The sequence below is a fragment of the Rhinatrema bivittatum genome, chromosome 10 (genome assembly GCF_901001135.1).
Source record: "Rhinatrema bivittatum chromosome 10, aRhiBiv1.1, whole genome shotgun sequence".
NCBI lineage: Eukaryota > Metazoa > Chordata > Amphibia > Gymnophiona > Rhinatrematidae > Rhinatrema > Rhinatrema bivittatum.
The window spans coordinates 124,335,918-124,353,729 of NC_042624.1; the positions used below are offsets into that span (position 1 = coordinate 124,335,918).

A 17,812-nucleotide genomic window follows, 5' to 3' on the forward strand; every position below is an offset into this window, starting at 1 on the left:
GTCTCCATCTGTGCCTTGGATAGCACACTGTCCTTTGGTGACTTGGATGGTGCATTGTCCTTTTGTGCTTTGGAAGGCGTTGTATCTTTGTGCTCCTTGGATGGTGCTGTAACCTTGGCCGCCTTTGACAGCACAGAGTCTCAGTCACTCTGACGCCTGGTATTTGTGCACCTGAGGATGCGCAGGATCCTTTGGCACCTTCGATGGTACAGAAGTTTTCATTTGAAGTCCTTCTGTGGCACATGAGGCATATGGGCCTTTTGCTCAGAGCCTGTGTGAGCCCTGGAGGATTTGGAATCTCTGTGCCTGGAAAAGGATGTAGAAGCATGGGCAGATGTGGAGGCTCTTGGTGCATAAGAGGATGCTAGAAACAAGCCATGGTCCCTCTCGGTAGTATACAGCTGACCATGTGGGGAGTGATGTGGTTTGCATGGGCTACAGATGAGGTCCATCAGGGGGACAGAACTGGAGGACCCCTGGAGTCATTACAGGAGTCGTAGCTACTAGAGTGGTGAGATGGAGAGACAACCAACTTCCTGTTGGAAGACTTTGTCTGTAAGGATTCATACTTGACTTTAAGATTCCTGTAGCAGCACGCTCTGGAAGACATGCAGCTGCATGTTTTGCAGTTAGACGAGTCATGCTGAGGTCCTAAGCAAAGAAGGCAGATGTCGTGGAGGTCCCTCCATGATGTCTTCTTATCAGGACATAGACGAAATGGGCAGACCCCTTTGTGGGAGCTTTCCTCAGACATAGTCGAAAAACACGGGAGAGATCAGACCCAACTGTTCGAGCTAGCGGTCAGAACGAAATTGAGGTCAGGAGTATGCAGTGCCTAACTGCTCTGAGCGCCAACCTACTGCACAGGTGCAGATCAGGTCTGACTCGACACTGTCAGATGACGTATCCCATCTGTGACTGATGTCCCGCGTGTCCACGACAAAGAAACCGTTCCCAGCTGACCCAAGGAAGCTCCCCCTACGGGTTCTTCCTCAGAGCAGTCGCTTAAAGAAATATCCCAAAACCTTGGTCATGACGACGCATCATCGAATCTCACTGGGACAACCTGCTCTGGAATTCTTCCAAAACCATAATTCCAGTGAGCAGGTCCTGTTTTAGGTCCCCATCTCACGCACTTTTTAAAAATAAAATCCACACCAGTCCACCCTTCAGCGATCTGTCGTGTTGTAAGCCCCTTCAAGAAGCAGGAGATAAGAACTCCGTAGCATGCAATGGTTTTCTCTTTCTCTGCTTCAGTTCAGTCTCTTTGTATCCCTTCCCCTCCTTCTTTCCTCCTTGTCTTCCTGCCCGGTGTCCTTTTCCTGTTCCTCCCCCCTTCCTCCTACATTATCTCACTAGATTCCTTCTCTCCCCACCCCCTCCCAATCCAGGATCCTCATACACCAGCCCCAGTCCTCCCAGATTCCCCTCTCCCCCGTTTCCCCCTTACTAACCTCTTTCTCCTTCCTTTCCACATTGCTCTCCCCAAACTCTTCCTCTCGGAAAATCAGGGTGAGCAAACTCTTTGCTCACCCTTATTTTCCCTTTCCTCTCCCCCCACTTCTGTTCTCACCTTCCCGGTCATCTTTCTCCCCCCCCCCCCCCCCCGCTCTCTCTCCTCCACTCTCTTCTCTTCCAACGCTTGCTCTCTCCCCTCTCCCCTCTGTCCCCACTCTTACCATATTCTGTCTCTGCCTGCAGAGCTGTAGCCAGGCAATTTGGCATATTTGGTCAAGCAGACAAAATGCACCCTCGCCTTGTACACAACACCATGAACTGGAAGACTTAATGAAATCATAACATTATTATTATCCATGATCTGTACGTAGCGCCCTGACCAGGCGACATGGGGGAGAACCTGCCACCAATAGAGGACCCCACCAGGCCACATCTAATAGGACCAGGTGGGGGTTGGGGATTCTTTAGATATTTTGGAAATGAGCCAGGCACCCTGATAATACCCCTGCTCCTGAGTGACTCCACAGGCTGTAACTTTCACAATACTTTACTCTTTGTTAAATGAAAAGAGACATAAATGCAATGGTAATCAAACAGCAGAAGGAGCTGCCGCCCCTGGGGGCCTGGTTACTGTGAGATCCTGCGCCAGCCTCGCCTCAGACCGGTCACCGTGAGCCCGGGGCCTTCAGGCTGCAGAACTGAACTCCTCGCAGAACTTTTTGAAGCTGAGATTTTGGAAGCAATAAAAGCTGCGTCGGAAATTGAAGAACTGGGCATAGCTGACCGGAAGGGCCTTACGGGAGGGCATTGCAGTGTCCGGAGAGGAGTGGCCCCCAAACGGAAGGATCCGGGGAGACTGTGGCTTCCCGTCCATCTTTTCTTTCGCCAGCCCACATTCAAATCCCAGAAGCAGCCTGTGCGCAACGTCTCCTGCGACTCCGCATCGCCTGCAGGGATTTCCACTTTCAGATGCGCTGCAGCTGCGGCATCCAATTTTGCAGCCCGGTTGGAATTGCTTTGATCGTGTTTGAAATGCAAAATCAGATATTCTGGAGAGGAAGAGAGCGGGTCTGCACGCTGTGACTGCCATCCCTGGCACAGCATCCACTGCCCACAGTGGGAAACAAATTAGCATTGGCTTACAGCAATGAAGCCAAACCAGCAGCAGGACCAGCAGCCCTTCCAGAAGAAACACACCAGTCAGCGGTGCGCCAGTGTTTCAAACAACCAAAGTCTGCTAGAAAAGAAGAAGCTTTGTTAACTTTGTTTTTCAATTGAAAGTTTTTTATTGAAGGTCAAAAGACACAAAACACATACATGAAATGCAGATTGACATTCATTTTTCTCTTCCCGCTGCAATCCCATCCCAACCTGCATCACAGAGTAATAACCAACCTTCCTACCTAAATATGTTATGATTTATCTGTCAATACGCGGTAAGTATATCTAGCTGGGTGTGTGCTTCTCCTTCAGTACCAGGGTCAATGTCTGTGTCATTCTGTCAGTATGAAGATCAGCGAGTGTGCACGTCAGTCTCTTTCTACCAGGTTTTGTGTACATGTGTGTGTCTCAGTCCATCAGTACCGAAGTCAGTTTCTGTGTCTGTGTGTCAGTTGTCTCTCCCCTCTCATAATAAGTCTCTCACAGAGGCAATTACCCATCTTCTCCCTCCCCTCTCAGAGACAGTCACATTCCTTCTCCCTCCCCTCTCACACCCCTTCTCCCTCCCCTCTCCCAGACACAGTTGCAACCCTTAGCTCTCCCTTCTCTCCCTCCCCTCTCCCAGAGACAGTCACATCCCTTCTCCCTCCCCTCTCACAATCCTCCTCTTGCAGAGACAGTCACGGTTTTTCTCCCTTCCTGCTGGCAGAGACAGTCACAGCCGTTTCCCCTCTGTGATGGGTGGGGGAGCAGTACGAATATTTCAAGGTAAAGTTGACAATCAGACTGTAGCATTTCAGAAAAGTTTGGAAACTTCACAAGCAAATCCTGCAGAAAACAGTAAAAATGATTTATGACAGAAGCACTCGTGTACACACAAACACCGCCCCTGTACCGATGGACAAACTAATCCCATTACTTAGGGACTGGTAACAGGTGAACTCCTACAACTGACAGACAGACGACTCCTGCTGACTGACACGCAGACACTCATTGACAAAGACTCCAGACAAACCCAAAGAGAAAAGCAATGACTTCACCCTGAACCTCCTTTCCTTGGAAGAAGCAATGCAGAACTCCTCCGCCTCCTGGGAGAGGAAAGGGACAGCCCCTGAGCTGGCTCCCTTCCTCACCGATGCCTGGCTAGTGCCTCTCTTCTTTGGTCTCATCATGCTGGTGGGGCTCATTGGGAACTCACTGCTCATCTTTGTGATCTCCAAACATCGACAAATGAGGACGGCCACTAACTTCTACATGGGTAAGCACAGACGAGTACTGCGTGTGGCTGTCTATGTAAGTAAGTATACGTGGGTAAGCACATATATGTAATGCATGTGGCTGTCTATGTATGTAAGTATACGTGGGTAAGCACAGATGAGTAGTGCGTGCGGCTGTCTATGTATGTAAGTGTACATGGGTAAGCACATATATGTAATGCGTGTGGCTGTCTATGTAAGTAAGTATACGTGGATAAGCACAGACGAGTACTGCGTGTGGCTGTCTATGTAAGTAAGTATACGTGGGTAAGCACATATATGTAATGCATGTGGCTGTCTATGTATGTAAGTATACGTGGGTAAGCACAGATGAGTAGTGCGTGCGGCTGTCTATGTATGTAAGTATACGTGGGTAAGCACAGACGAGTACTGCGTGTGGCTGTCTATGTAAGTAAGTATACGTGGGTAAGCACATATATGTAATGCATGTGGCTGTCTATGTAAGTAAGTATACATGGGTAAGCACAGATGAGTACTGCATGTGGCTGTCTATGTAAGTAAGTATACATGGGTAAGCACAGACGAGTACTGCGTGTGGCTGTCTATGTAAGTAAGTATACGTGGGTAAGCACATATATGTAATGCATGTGGCTGTCTATGTATGTAAGTATACGTGGGTAAGCACAGATGAGTAGTGCGTGCGGCTGTCTATGTATGTAAGTATACATGGGTAAGCACATATATGTAATGCGTGTGGCTGTCTATGTAAGTAAGTATACGTGGATAAGCACAGACGAGTACTGCGTGTGGCTGTCTATGTAAGTAAGTATACGTGGGTAAGCACATATATGTAATGCATGCGGCTGTCTATGTAAGTAAGTATACGTGGGTAAGCACAGATGAGTACTGCATGTGGCTGTCTATGTAAGTAAGTATACGTGGGTAAGCACATATATGTAATGCATGCGGCTGTCTATGTAAGTAAGTATACGTGGGTAAGCACAGATGAGTACTGCATGTGGCTGTCTATGTAAGTAAGTATACGTGGGTAAGCACATATATGTAATGCATGCGGCTGTCTATGTAAGTAAGTATACGTGGGTAAGCACAGATGAGTACTGCATGTGGCTGTCTATGTAAGTAAGTATACGTGGGTAAGCACAGATGAGTACTGCATGTGGCTGTCTATGTAAGTAAGTATACGTGGGTAAGCACAGATGAGTACTGCATGTGGCTGTCTATGTAAGTAAGTATACGTGGGTAAGCACATATATGTAATGCATGCGGCTGTCTATGTAAGTAAGTATACGTGGGTAAGCACAGATGAGTACTGCATGTGGCTGTCTATGTAAGTAAGTATACATGGGTAAGCACAGATGAGTACTGCATGTGGCTGTCTATGTAAGTAAGTATACGTGGGTAAGCACAGATGAGTACTGCATGTGGCTGTCTATGTAAGTAAGTATACGTGGGTAAGCACAGATGAGTACTGCATGTGGCTGTCTATGTAAGTAAGTATACGTGGGTAAGCACATATATGTAATGTGTGCGGCTGTCTATGTATGTAAGTATAAAAATACATATTTGTATTTTTCCTAGTTCACTAAGTTATCTGTTACATGTAAGGGCACCGCCCAAAAGTTTTTGTTTATTGTGAACCGATGCGATGTGCAAACGGATATCGGTATAAAAGAGATGTTAAATAAATAAATAAATAAATAAAATAAATAAATGTAAGTATATGTGGGTAAGCACAGATGAGTAGTGCGTGCGGCTGTCTATGTATGTAAGTATACGTGGGTAAGCACAGATGAGTAGTGCGTGCGGCTGTCTATGTATGTAAGTATACGTGGGTAAGCACAGATTAGTACTGCGTGTGGCTGTCTATGTATGTAAGTATACGTGGGTAAGCACATATATGTAATGTGTGCGGCTGTCTATGTATGTAAGTATACGTGGGTAAGCACAGATTAGTACTGCGTGTGGCTGTCTATGTATGTAAGTATACGTGGGTAAGCACATATATGTAATGTATGCGGCTGTCTATGTATGTAAGTATACGTGGGTAAGCACATATATGTAATGTGTATGGCTGTCTATGTATGTAAGTATATGTGGGTAAGCACATATATGTAATGTGTGTGGCTGTCTATGTATGTAAGTATATGTGGGTAAGCACATATATGTAATGCGTGCGGCTGTCTATGTATGTATGTATACGTGGATAAGCACAGATATACACTGTGTGTGGCTCTCTGTGTATGTATATATACATGGATAAGCACAGACATGCACTGTGTGTGGCTCTCTTTGTATGTATGTATACATGGATAAGCACAGACGTGCACTGTGTGTGGCTCTCTTTGTATGTATGTATACATGGATAAGCACAGACATGCACTGTGTGTGGCTCTCTTTGTATGTATGTATACATGGATAAGCACAGACGTGCACTGTGTGTGGCTCTCTGTGTGTGTATGTATGTATACATGGGTAAGCACAGACATGCACTGTGTGTGGCTCTCTGTGTATGTATGTATACATGGGTAAGCACAGACATGCACTGTGTGTGGCTCTCTGTGTATGTATGTATACATGGATAAGCCCAGACATGCACTGTGTGAGGCTCTCTTTGTATGTATGTATACATGGATAAGCACAGACATGCACTGTGTGTGGCTCTCTGTGTATGTATGTATACATGGATAAGCACAGACATGCACTGTGTGTGGCTCTCTGTGTGTGTATGTATGTATACATGGGTAAGCACAGACATGCACTGTGTGTGGCTCTCTGTGTGTGTATGTATGTATACATGGGTAAGCACAGACATGCACTGTGTGTGGCTCTCTGTGTATGTATGTATACATGGATAAGCCCAGACATGCACTGTGTGAGGCTCTCTGTGTATGTATGTATACATGGATAAGCACAGATGTGCACTGTGTGTGGCTCTCTGTGTGTGTATGTATGTATACATGGGTAAGCACAGACATGCACTGTGTGTGGCTCTCTGTGTATGTATGTATACATGGGTAAGCACAGACATGCACTGTGTGTGGCTCTCTGTGTATGTATGTATGTATACATGGGTAAGCACAGACATGCACTGTGTGTGGCTCTCTGTGTATGTATGTATACATGGATAAGCCCAGACATGCACTGTGTGAGGCTCTCTGTGTATGTATGTATACATGGATAAGCACAGATGTGCACTGTGTGTGGCTCTCTGTGTGTGTATGTATGTATACATGGGTAAGCACAGACATGCACTGTGTGTGGCTCTCTGTGTATGTATGTATACATGGGTAAGCACAGACATGCACTGTGTGTGGCTCTCTGTGTATGTATGTATACATGGGTAAGCACAGACATGCACTGTGTGTGGCTCTCTGTGTATGTATGTATACATGGATAAGCCCAGACATGCACTGTGTGAGGCTCTCTGTGTATGTATGTATGCATGGGTAAGCCCAGACATGCACTGTGTGAGGCTCTCTGTGTATGTATGTATACATGGATAAGCACAGACATGCACTGTGTGAGGCTCTCTGTGTATGTATGTATACATGGATAAGCACAGACATGCACTGTGTGAGGCTCTCTGTGTATGTATGTATACATGGGTAAGCACAGACATGCACTGTGTGTGGCTCTCTGTGTGTGTATGTATACATGGATAAGCACAGACGTGTACTGTGTGTGGGTGTGTATGCATGTATGTCAGAAAATTAATCCTCATTAACTCTCAGTTAGAAATTAATAGTGATCGTCATATAATCACCATCATAGGTCACCATCATAGGTCCCCATTGTGCAATTAAAAACATTTTTAGTTATGAATCTAATCAAACTGAAATAAAAGTAGAACTTGTCACTGATCATATAATGTAGGACCTTTGACCAGCTTGTGATAATGCCACTTGTATGCTGAGCTTATCTTTACGCTGAATTGTCACAGGTTTGGTAAAATATATCTTTCAAATCCTATAGAAAAGAAGGCAAGAGGAAATCCCTTTCTTACATACGGTATAACAGATGAGCAGAGATCAAATGTTAAATCAGAAGGGAGTCAATATCCACAGGCATTTAGATGGATAAGTCACAGGTTATCTGTCTGCAGGGCTTGCTTTGAATATTTCCCTGGGGAGGGGAGGGCAGACTTATCCAATGTCTCCCATATCAGGAGTTGCCTGGAGGGACGTCTGGAGGGCAGATCTAAAGTTATCCGGGGGCAGCCGGTGAAGTGTCATAAGCCTTAGAAAACAGAAAAGCCCGCAAGCCCTGCTGCCTGTAAAGCCCGCTTGCTGGGTCCAATGCTCGGTGGCGCTGGTGCCGATTCAGCCTCGCCCCTCCCCCCTCCAAAAAAACCTCCTTCCTTTTGATAAAAAATTCAAGATTGCTCTGCGAGGCCCAGCCTCAGCCCTTACCCCGTCCATCGAACCGGGGCCCCCTCCCGACTCACTCCTCCCCACCCAAATCAATGCCCTCCCAGCAGCCCCCACTGCCTCGTTTCCTTTAGTTTTCAGCCCGGATCGTGGCAACCTCCCATGACCTGGGCCCACGGCACCTCTTGTTGCTTAGAGCCTACGCTGGGAGTGAGGTTTATGGAGCCGCGTGCATGAGCGTCTGCGTGTGTGAGTGCGTGCGTGAGCGTCTGTGTGCGTGAGCGTGTGCGTGAGCGTCTGCGTGCGTGTGTGAGTGCGTGCGTGAATGTGTGCGTGCGTGAGCGTCTGCGTGCGTGAGTGCGTGCGTGAGCGTGAGCGTGTGCGTGCGTGAGTGCGTCTGCGTGCGTGAGTGCGCGTGAGCGTGTGCGTGTGTGAGTGCGTGTGTGAGCGTCTGCGTGCGTGAGCGTGTGCGTGTGTGAGTGCGTGCGTGAGTGTGTGCGTGAGTGTGTGCGTGAGCGTGTGCTTGTGTGAGCGTCTGCGTGCGTGTGAGCGTGTGCGTACGTGTGTGCGTGAGCGTGTGCATGCGTGCGTGAGCGTGTGCGTGCGTGAGCGTCTGCGTGCGTGAGTGCGTGAGCGTCTGCGTGTGCGAGTGCGTGCGTGAGTGCGTGCGTGCGTGAGTGTGTGCGTGAGCGTGTGCGTGCGTGAGCGTGTGCGGGGAGGCTGCCGCTGCCACATACGGGCTGATACAGTAAAACCCGCGGGAGAGCCGGCGCTCCGAGGCGAGCACCCGCTCTCCCAACACGTGCCCAGGCCACTCTCCTGGGCGCGGATCCAGTATTTAAATGAGGGCCCGCGGTAAAAGGAGGCACTAGGGACACTAGCGCGTCCCTAGCGCCTCCTTTTTGAGAGGAGCGGCGGCTGTCAGCGGGCTTGACAGATGACACTCAATGTTACCAGCATTGGTTTTTGAACCCGCTGACAGCCACGATTTCGGAAAACGTACGCCGGCATAATTGAGCGTCCGTCTTTCAATCCGCGGGCCGCCGGCCGACTTAAATTTTTTTTTTTTAATTCTGGGACTTCTGACTTAATATCGCCATGATATTAAGTTGGAGGGTGCACAGAGAAGCAGTTTTTACTGCTTCTCTGTGCACTTTCCTGGCGCCGGCAGAAATTAACGCCCACCTTTGGGGAGGCGCTAATTTCTTAAAGTAAAATGTGACTGCACATTTTACTTTCTGTATCGCGCGGGAATAACTAATAGGGCCTTCGACTTGCATTTGCAGTTTGCAGGCGCTATTAGTTTCGGGAGGTTTGCTGCGCATTTTTGCCGCACTATTACTGCTTACTGTATAAGGGATAAAGCTAGTGCGTCGAAAACGCGCATCCAAATGCATGGCCAAACTTTGTATTGGCCTGATAGTCAGATATATACAAACTGATGCTGCTATATCGCGGCGGGCACCAGCTGCAGCCGGATACGTCAGTGTTTAGCCACCGATCTGGCACGGTGATCGCTACGTAGCTGGATAAAGTACAGATAGCCAGATAAGTACCGACGTATCCGGCCGCAGCTGCTTCCCACTGCCGCCACTTACCCGGCCAGACATTTTTTCCCCTTTTTCTACAGCGCCTGAAACTTAAGCCCAAGCTTTGACCCAGGCGTTGGGTTTCCAGCGCTGGCCCGATGCACGCTCTCTGTATCGGGAAGTAATGCCCTCATTTGCATGGGATTTCCGTGCGAGGGTGCTAAGTATCACTCTCCCTGAGGTAGGCGCACTTTCCTTCCTGCATCAGGAGTACGTTTTGCCCGTAGAAAAGGCGCATTCCACTGACCCTCCCCTTTCTGCATCAGCCCCTGTGATGGGCACTGGTCAGAGTCATCCAGGCAGAGCCCTGTGTGCGCTAGCAATGAGCCCCCTGCCACGCAGGGCCAGGGAAGCTGCCTCTTTTGCCCCTAGCTAAGAGTGGCCCTGGCAGGGGGTTATCCTTCTGCACTCTGGCTGTCAGCATGGTGCAGCCTTTCACCTAGCTGTGCTACTTCAGTAGTAGCAGACGTCTGGCTGAGATCTGGCCTAGATATTATAAAACGAGGTCACCAAATGAAGGTAGCAGTCAGTCGGTAAGAGAAATGAACTCTATTCTCTCCCCTTCAAAAATGCAGAGCACCGACTTCACTGCAGAGCCCTTGTATGTGCATGCATACAAGGAGCATTACATGTGTGTGTGTGTGTATGTACAGTACATGTATATATTAGAAAGCACCCACGCCTACTGTGTATGCCTATATGTGGGTGCACAAAGGGAAGGATTGTGTGTTTGTGTATGTACATCATGTATGTATGTCAAAAAGCACTGTGTGTGCATGTATGTGGATGCACACGGGGAAGCATTGTGTATTTGTGTATGCACATCATGTATGTATGTGAAAAAGCACTGTGTGTGCATGTATGTGGATGCACATGGGGAAGCATTGTGTGTTTTTGTATGTACAATATGTGTGTATATTAGGAAGAAACCGACGGCTGCTGTGTGTGCATCTATGTTCGTGCACACAGGGAAGCATTGTGTGTTTGTGTACGCACAGCATGTGGGTATATTGGGAATCACTGATGGCTGCTGTATGTGCATGTATATGGGTGCACACAGGGAAGCATCACTGTTTGTGTATGCACAGCACGTGTGTTTATTGGGAAGCACCGAAGGCTGTTGTATGTGGATGCACACAGTGAAGCATTGCATGTTTGTGTATATACAATATGTGTGTATATTAGGAAGAAACCGACGGCTGCTGTGTGTGCATCTATGTTCGTGCACACAGGGAAGCATTGTGTGTTTGTGTACGCACAGCATGTGGGTATATTGGGAATCACTGATGGCTGCTGTATGTGCATGTATATGGGTGCACACAGGGAAGCATCACTGTTTGTGTATGCACAGCACGTGTGTTTATCGGGAAGCACCGAAGGCTGTTGTATGTGGATGCACACAGTGAAGCATTGCATGTTTGTGTGGGTGCACACAGGCAAACCCAACACTCAGACAGAGAGACCCAGACATAGATACCCCACAAAGAGACAGAAACCTAACAACCAGACAGACACAGACACCTCACACTCAGAGACACACGGACCCAGACAGACATTGATGCCCCACAAAGGGACAGAAGACAGACAGAGACAGACACCCCACAGAGAAAAAAAAACAACCCAACACCCAAAAAGGCACAGAGACACGGACACAGACAGATAGAGAGATAAAGACAGATCCAGACCCCCCACAAAGAGTGAGAATCCCAACACCCAAAGAGACACAGACACCTCATAAAGAGAAAGAAACCCAATGCCCAGACAGAGAGACACAGACACTCCACAAGGAGACAGAAACCAAACAACTGCAGAATTACACTACCTAATAACAACAGATAAAAACCAAGTGATCCATCCAGTCTGACCAGCAAATTGATCATGGTAGTAACTGCCGCTCCGCGCAGGTTCCCCCCATGTTTCTGCTAAGGGTAGTAACTGTTGCTCCGTTCAGGTTACCCCCATGTTTCTGTTACAGGTAGTAGCTGTTGCTCCATGCAGGTTACCCTCATGCTTTCTGCTAAGGGTAGTAACTGTTGCTCCGTTCAGGTTACCCCCATGTTTCTGTTAAGGGCAGTAACTGCCGCTCCGTGCAGGTTACCCCCATGTTTCTGTTAAGGGCGGTAACTGCCGCTCCATGCAGGTTACCCCCAAGTTTCTGTTAAGGGCAGTAACTGCCGCTCCGTGCAGGTTACCCCCATGTTTCTGTTAAGGGTAGCAACTGCCGCTCCCTGCAGGTTACACCCATGTTTCTGTTAAGGGCAGTAACTGCCGCTCCGTGCAGGTTACCCCCATGTTTCTGTTAAGGGCAGTAACTGCCGCTCCGTGCAGGTTACACCCATGTTTCTGTTAAGGGTAGTAACTGCCACTCCGTGCAGGTTACACCCATGTTTCTGTTAAGGGCAGTAACTGCCTCTCCGTGCAGGTTACCCCCATGTTTCTGTTAAGGGCAGTAACTGCCTCTCCGTGCAGGTTACCCCCATGTTTCTGTTAAGGGCAGTAACTGCCTCTCCGTGCAGGTTACCCCCATGTTTCTGTTAAGGGCAGTAACTGCCTCTCCGTGCAGGTTACCCCCATGTTTCTGTTAAGGGCAGTAACTGCTGCTCCGTGCAGGTTACCCCCATGTTTCTGTTAAGGGCAGTAACTGCCTCTCCGTGCAGGTTACCCCCATGTTTCTGTTAAGGGCAGTAACTGCCGCTCCGTGCAGGTTACCCCCATGTTTCTGTTAAGGGCAGTAACTGCCGCTCCCTGCAGGTTACCCCCATGTTTCTGTTAAGGGCAGTAACTGCCTCTCCGTGCAGGTTACCCCCATGTTTCTGTTAAGGGCAGTAACTGCCGCTCCGTGCAGGTTACCCCCATGTTTCTGTTAAGGGCAGTAACTGCCTCTCCGTGCAGGTTACCCCCATGTTTCTGTTAAGGGCAGTAACTGCCGCTCTGTGCAGGTTACCCCCATGTTTCTGTTAAGGGCAGTAACTGCCGCTCTATGCAGGTTACCCCCATGTTTCTGTTAAGGGCAGTAACTGCCGCTCTATGCAGGTTACCCCCATGTTTCTGTTAAGGGCAGTAACTGGCTGTTTCTGTGCCTGTCTCCTCCTGTGCCCCAGCCGTCACCCAGCTGTAACCCGGACTGCTTTGTCTCCTGTCTCCTCAGCTAACCTGGCCTCCACAGACATCATCTTTCTTGTGTGCTGCGTGCCCTTCACTGCCACCCTCTATCCACTGCCCAGCTGGATATTTGGGGACTTCCTGTGCAAGTTCGTGGCTTATCTACAGCAGGTGAGTTCTGGATGGGGCACCTGAAGGAGGTGAATCCCAGGCCAGGCGGAGCTTGGGAAGGGGGTGGACGCGAGCCCGGGCAGGGGGAGACCACAGAGGCTGGGGAACAGGGCGTTTGGGAGGGATAACCTACAGCAGCTGAGCCAGGAAAGGGTGGGAATTGCCTGCAAGCAATGACACCCAAAACACTGAACTCAGTGCTTAAGACATAGAAAGAGAGAGCGAGCTAGGGAAATATTCAAACTGGTATCACCTTCACCTCGCGAGGGTCACCCAGCCTGAAACAAGGGGGAATACAGGAGGGGTTAGCAGCCTGTACCAGTGCTGAAAAGCCATTTTTGGAGAGCTTTCTCATGCAGAGTCCTAGGTAGGCCAGGGTGGGGGGAGGGGGAGACCTGAAACAGGTGACCTCTGGGAGAGCCAGCACGGGGGAAAGGGATGTGAGCTATCTCCAGCAGCAGAGTCCCGGCCGGGAAGGGATTTCCACTGCTGACCTTGCCCTCTGTGATGTTTGCCCTTAGCAGACGCAGGGGAAGAAAATGTGGGGAGGCTGAGAGGGTACAGAAACCCCGGCTCCCCCTGCTGGTCATTTCCTGGCACTGAAGGCTTTCAGGTTTAGGAAGGTGGAGGGAGGGGACACAGGTGGGGTGGGGGGCTGTCTTGATCTCTGTACACCAGGCCTCTCTCAGCTTCAGTCCTTGAGAGCCACGATCAGACCTGGTACGTGGTCTGCAGTGCCCCTCTCTGGCACAGTACAGCAGGGGGGGGGGGGGAGCTGATTGCAACGTGGCCTGCTCAGCACCCTGCACCCTGCCACGCGTGACTGGAGGAGGGGAATTCTTACAGAGGCCCTGTGCTCATGCTCAATATTCCTCTTTCTGTGATGCAGGTTACGGTGCAGGCCACCTGCATTACGCTCACCGCGATGAGTGCTGACCGATGTTACGCCACCGTCTACCCACTGAAGTCCCTGCGCCATCGTACTCCTCGTGTCGCCATGATCGTCAGCATCTGCATCTGGATCAGTACGTCCTGAGTGCCCCGCTAAACACCCTTTACAGGCCCATCAATATACTCCCCACTGCAGAGTCACTCACGAGGGGAGATCCCACACTCCTCCCACTGCAGAGTCACTCACGAGGGGAGATCCCACACTCCTCCCACTGCAGAGTCACTCACGAGGGGAGATCCCACACTCCTCCCCACTACAGAGTCACTCACGAGGGGAGATCCCACACTCCTCCCACTGCAGAGTCACTCACGAGGGGAGATCCCACACTCCTCCCCACTACAGAGTCACTCACGAGGGGAGATCCCACACTCCTCCCACTGCAGAGTCACTCACGAGGGGAGATCCCACACTCCTCCCCACTGCAGAGTCACTCATGAGGGGAGATCCCACACTCCTCCCCACTACAGAGTCACTCACGAGGGGAGATCCCACACTCCTCCCACTGCAGAGTCACTCACGAGGGGAGATCCCACACTCCTCCCCACTGCAGAGTCACTCACGAGGGGAGATCCCACACTCCTCCCCACTGCAGAGTCACTCAGGAGGGGAGATCCCACACTCCTCCCCACTGCAGAGTCACTCACGAGGGGAGATCCCACACTCCTCCCCACTGCAGAGTCACTCACGAGGGGAGATCCCACACTCCTCCCACTGCAGAGTCACTCACGAGGGGAGATCCCACACTCCTCCCCACTGCAGAGTCACTCACGAGGGGAGATCCCACACTCCTCCCCACTGCAGAGTCACTCACGAGGGGAGATCCCACACTCCTCCCACTGCACAGTCACTCACGAGGGGAGATCCCACACTCCTCCCCACTGCAGAGTCACTCATGAGGGGATATCCCACAATCCTCCTACTGCAGAGTCACTCACGAGGGGAGATCCCACACACCTCCCCACTGCAGAATCACTCACGAGGGGAGATCCCACACTCCTCCCACTGCAGAGTCACTCACGAGGGGAGATCCCACACTCCTCCAACTGCTGAGTCACTCACGAGGGGAGATCTCCCACTGCTGAGTCACTAACGAGGGGATATCCCACACTCCTCCCACTGCTGAGTCACCTACGAGGGGAGATCTCCCAATGCTGAGTCATGAGGGGAGATCCCACATTCCTCCCACAGCTGAGTCACCTACGAGGGGAAATCTCCCAATGCTGAGTCATGAGGGGAGATCCCACACTCCTCCCACTGCTGAGTCACTCACGAGGGGAGATCCCACACTCCTCCCGCTGCTGAATCACTCACGAGGGGAGATCCCACACTCCTCCTCTAATTCACTAATGAGGGGAGATCCCATGCCCCTGGCTCAGCTGATTCACTAATGAGGGGAGATCCCTCACTCCTCCCACTGCTGAGTCACTAATGAAGGGAGATCCCACACTCCTCCCACTGCTGAGTCACTAATGAAGGGAGATCCCACACTCCTCCCGCTGCTGAGTCACTAATGAAAGGAGATCCCACACTTCTCCCCACTGCTGAGTCACTAATGAAGGGAGATCCCACACTCCTCCCGCTGCTGAGTCACTAATGAAGGGAGATCCCACACTCCTCCCCACTGCTGAGTCACTCACGAGGGGAGATCCCACACTCCTCCCCACTGCTGAGTCACTCACGAGGGGAGATCCCACACTCCTCCCGCTGCTGAATCACTCACGAGGGGAGATCCCACACTCCTCCTCTAATTCACTAATGAGGGGAGATCCCATGCCCCTGGCTCAGCTGATTCACTAATGAGGGGAGATCCCTCACTCCTCCCACTGCTGAGTCACTAATGAGGGGAGATCCCACACTCCTTGTCCCACTGAGATGCCATAACCCTCTCCCCAAGTCTCATTAATCAATTTAATAAGGGGACATCCCAGACTCTTCCCCCTGCTGAGTCCCTAATATGAGGAAGAGCCCACACCACCGACACCTCTCTCCCTCCCCTCCTCCACCACTGAGTCACTAATGAGAGAAATCCTGCCCCTCCTCCTGCTGACTCACACATGAGGGAGATCCCACACCTCAGACACCTCTCCCCCTTCTGAGTAGCTGATTCCTGGAGGAGATAAGGTGGGTCCAGTTGATACTGGGGGTTACCTCTTCCTAAGGTCAGGTAAACATGGAAGGCTGATGTGCAGCCTGACTGCCCGGATCGATTCAGTGAGAATCCTACTGGCTCTTTTCTGTGCTGGGCAGTGATCACCTAATGATACACCTTTCTCTTATCAGGCTCCTTTCTTCTGTCCACCCCTATCCTGACTTTCCAGAAGATGAAGGATGGTTACTGGTATGGGAATCAGACATACTGTATTGAGCAGTTCCCGTCGGATGTACATAAGAAGACCTCGATCCTCTACCATTTCCTGGCCGCCTACCTGCTACCTCTCCTCACCATCTGCCTGTGCTACTCCCTGATGCTGAAGAGGGTGGGGCAGCCAGTGGTGGAGCCTACAGGTGACAATTACCAGGTGCGAAAGCAGAATCCACCTGCCCCATGCCTCTAGCACCAGGCAGGAGTCTCACCTAGCGAGCTAAGACTTCTGTGATCTCTTCTGCTTTCAGAAGATCATTAGCTCTCTCAGGCAGGAGATTGCCACTAGAATCATCACTTCAAGCATGAGCCAATGGCCAGTGCTGTCCCCCGTACCGGATAATGTCATCGGAGTTAGCCTATTCTTAACCTAATGGCCCATCTCACCACACTAGTTGCCCCAGGGGCAGGAACATGTCTGTGGTACCCAGTCATCTCACCATCGTAACTAGCATTAATGACATGCACCTGCCCTGGGGCAAACTGAGATTTGAACAAGGCAGCCCACCTCCTCCCGGATCGTTCTTATAAAAGGGACAGCCCACCTCCTCCCGGATCGTTCTTATAAAGGGGACAGCCCGCCTCCTCCCGGATCGTTCTTATAAAGGGGACAGCCCGCCTCCTCCCGGATCGTTCTTATAAAGGGGACAGCCCACTCCTCGCAGATCGTTCTTGTAAAGGGAGAATTTTAAAAAGATGGCCCATTAGGCTTACCTCTGAATGTAGCTTCAGACCCAGCCAGTACGTTCTGGGCATCCCTACTCTTCCAGGTCTCAAAGGAACATGCAGCTTTGTTTCTGGTCCTACCTTTTACTCATCCTATACTAAACCACGCTGGTGCTTGACATTGTTTTCCATGAAACAGTAAAGACTAAAAATTGCTTTTGTCTGTAAGAGAAAGAATCAAATATTGCAGCCTTCTGGCCTCACAAACACAGAGATATGATAAAGCTGTTAATTAACAATATCTCACTAATTACCTCTTCTGTGCCTCTTTGCTTTTCATTTCAGGTTCAGCTATTATCAGAGAGGACCACTGCAATGAGAAGCAAAATCTCCAAGATGGTGTTAGTCATTGTGCTCCTGTTCACCATCTGCTGGGGACCCATCCAGGTCTTCAGCCTCTTCCAAGGCTTTGACCCCAACTTCAACGTGAATTACATCACATACAAGATCAAGACTTGGGCCAACTGCATGTCTTATGCCAATTCTGCCATCAATCCCCTTGTCTATGGCTTCATGGGGGCAAGCTTCAGGAAGTCCTTTCAAAAGGCCTTTCCTCTCCTGTTCCAGAAGAAGGTGAGAGATGGAAGTGTGACCTCAGGAACTGGCACCAATGAAATGAAGTTTCTGGCCATGGAATCTACCTAAAATGAGCTGAAGTGAGCCTACAACTTGTATTATATTAAACA

At 50.1% G+C, this 17,812-nt stretch overlaps 1 protein-coding gene across 1 annotated transcript; it reads left to right on the forward strand.

Moving 5' to 3' along the window:
* Positions 1-3,687: 3,687 nt before the first annotated feature.
* On the forward strand, positions 3,688-17,812 carry LOC115099815 (G-protein coupled receptor 54-like). Its single transcript, XM_029617664.1, is given in 5 exon segments — positions 3,688-3,877; positions 12,962-13,086; positions 13,976-14,111; positions 16,319-16,557; positions 17,412-17,812. Coding segments are annotated over 5 exon segments (1,065 nt in total). The 3' UTR covers positions 17,787-17,812.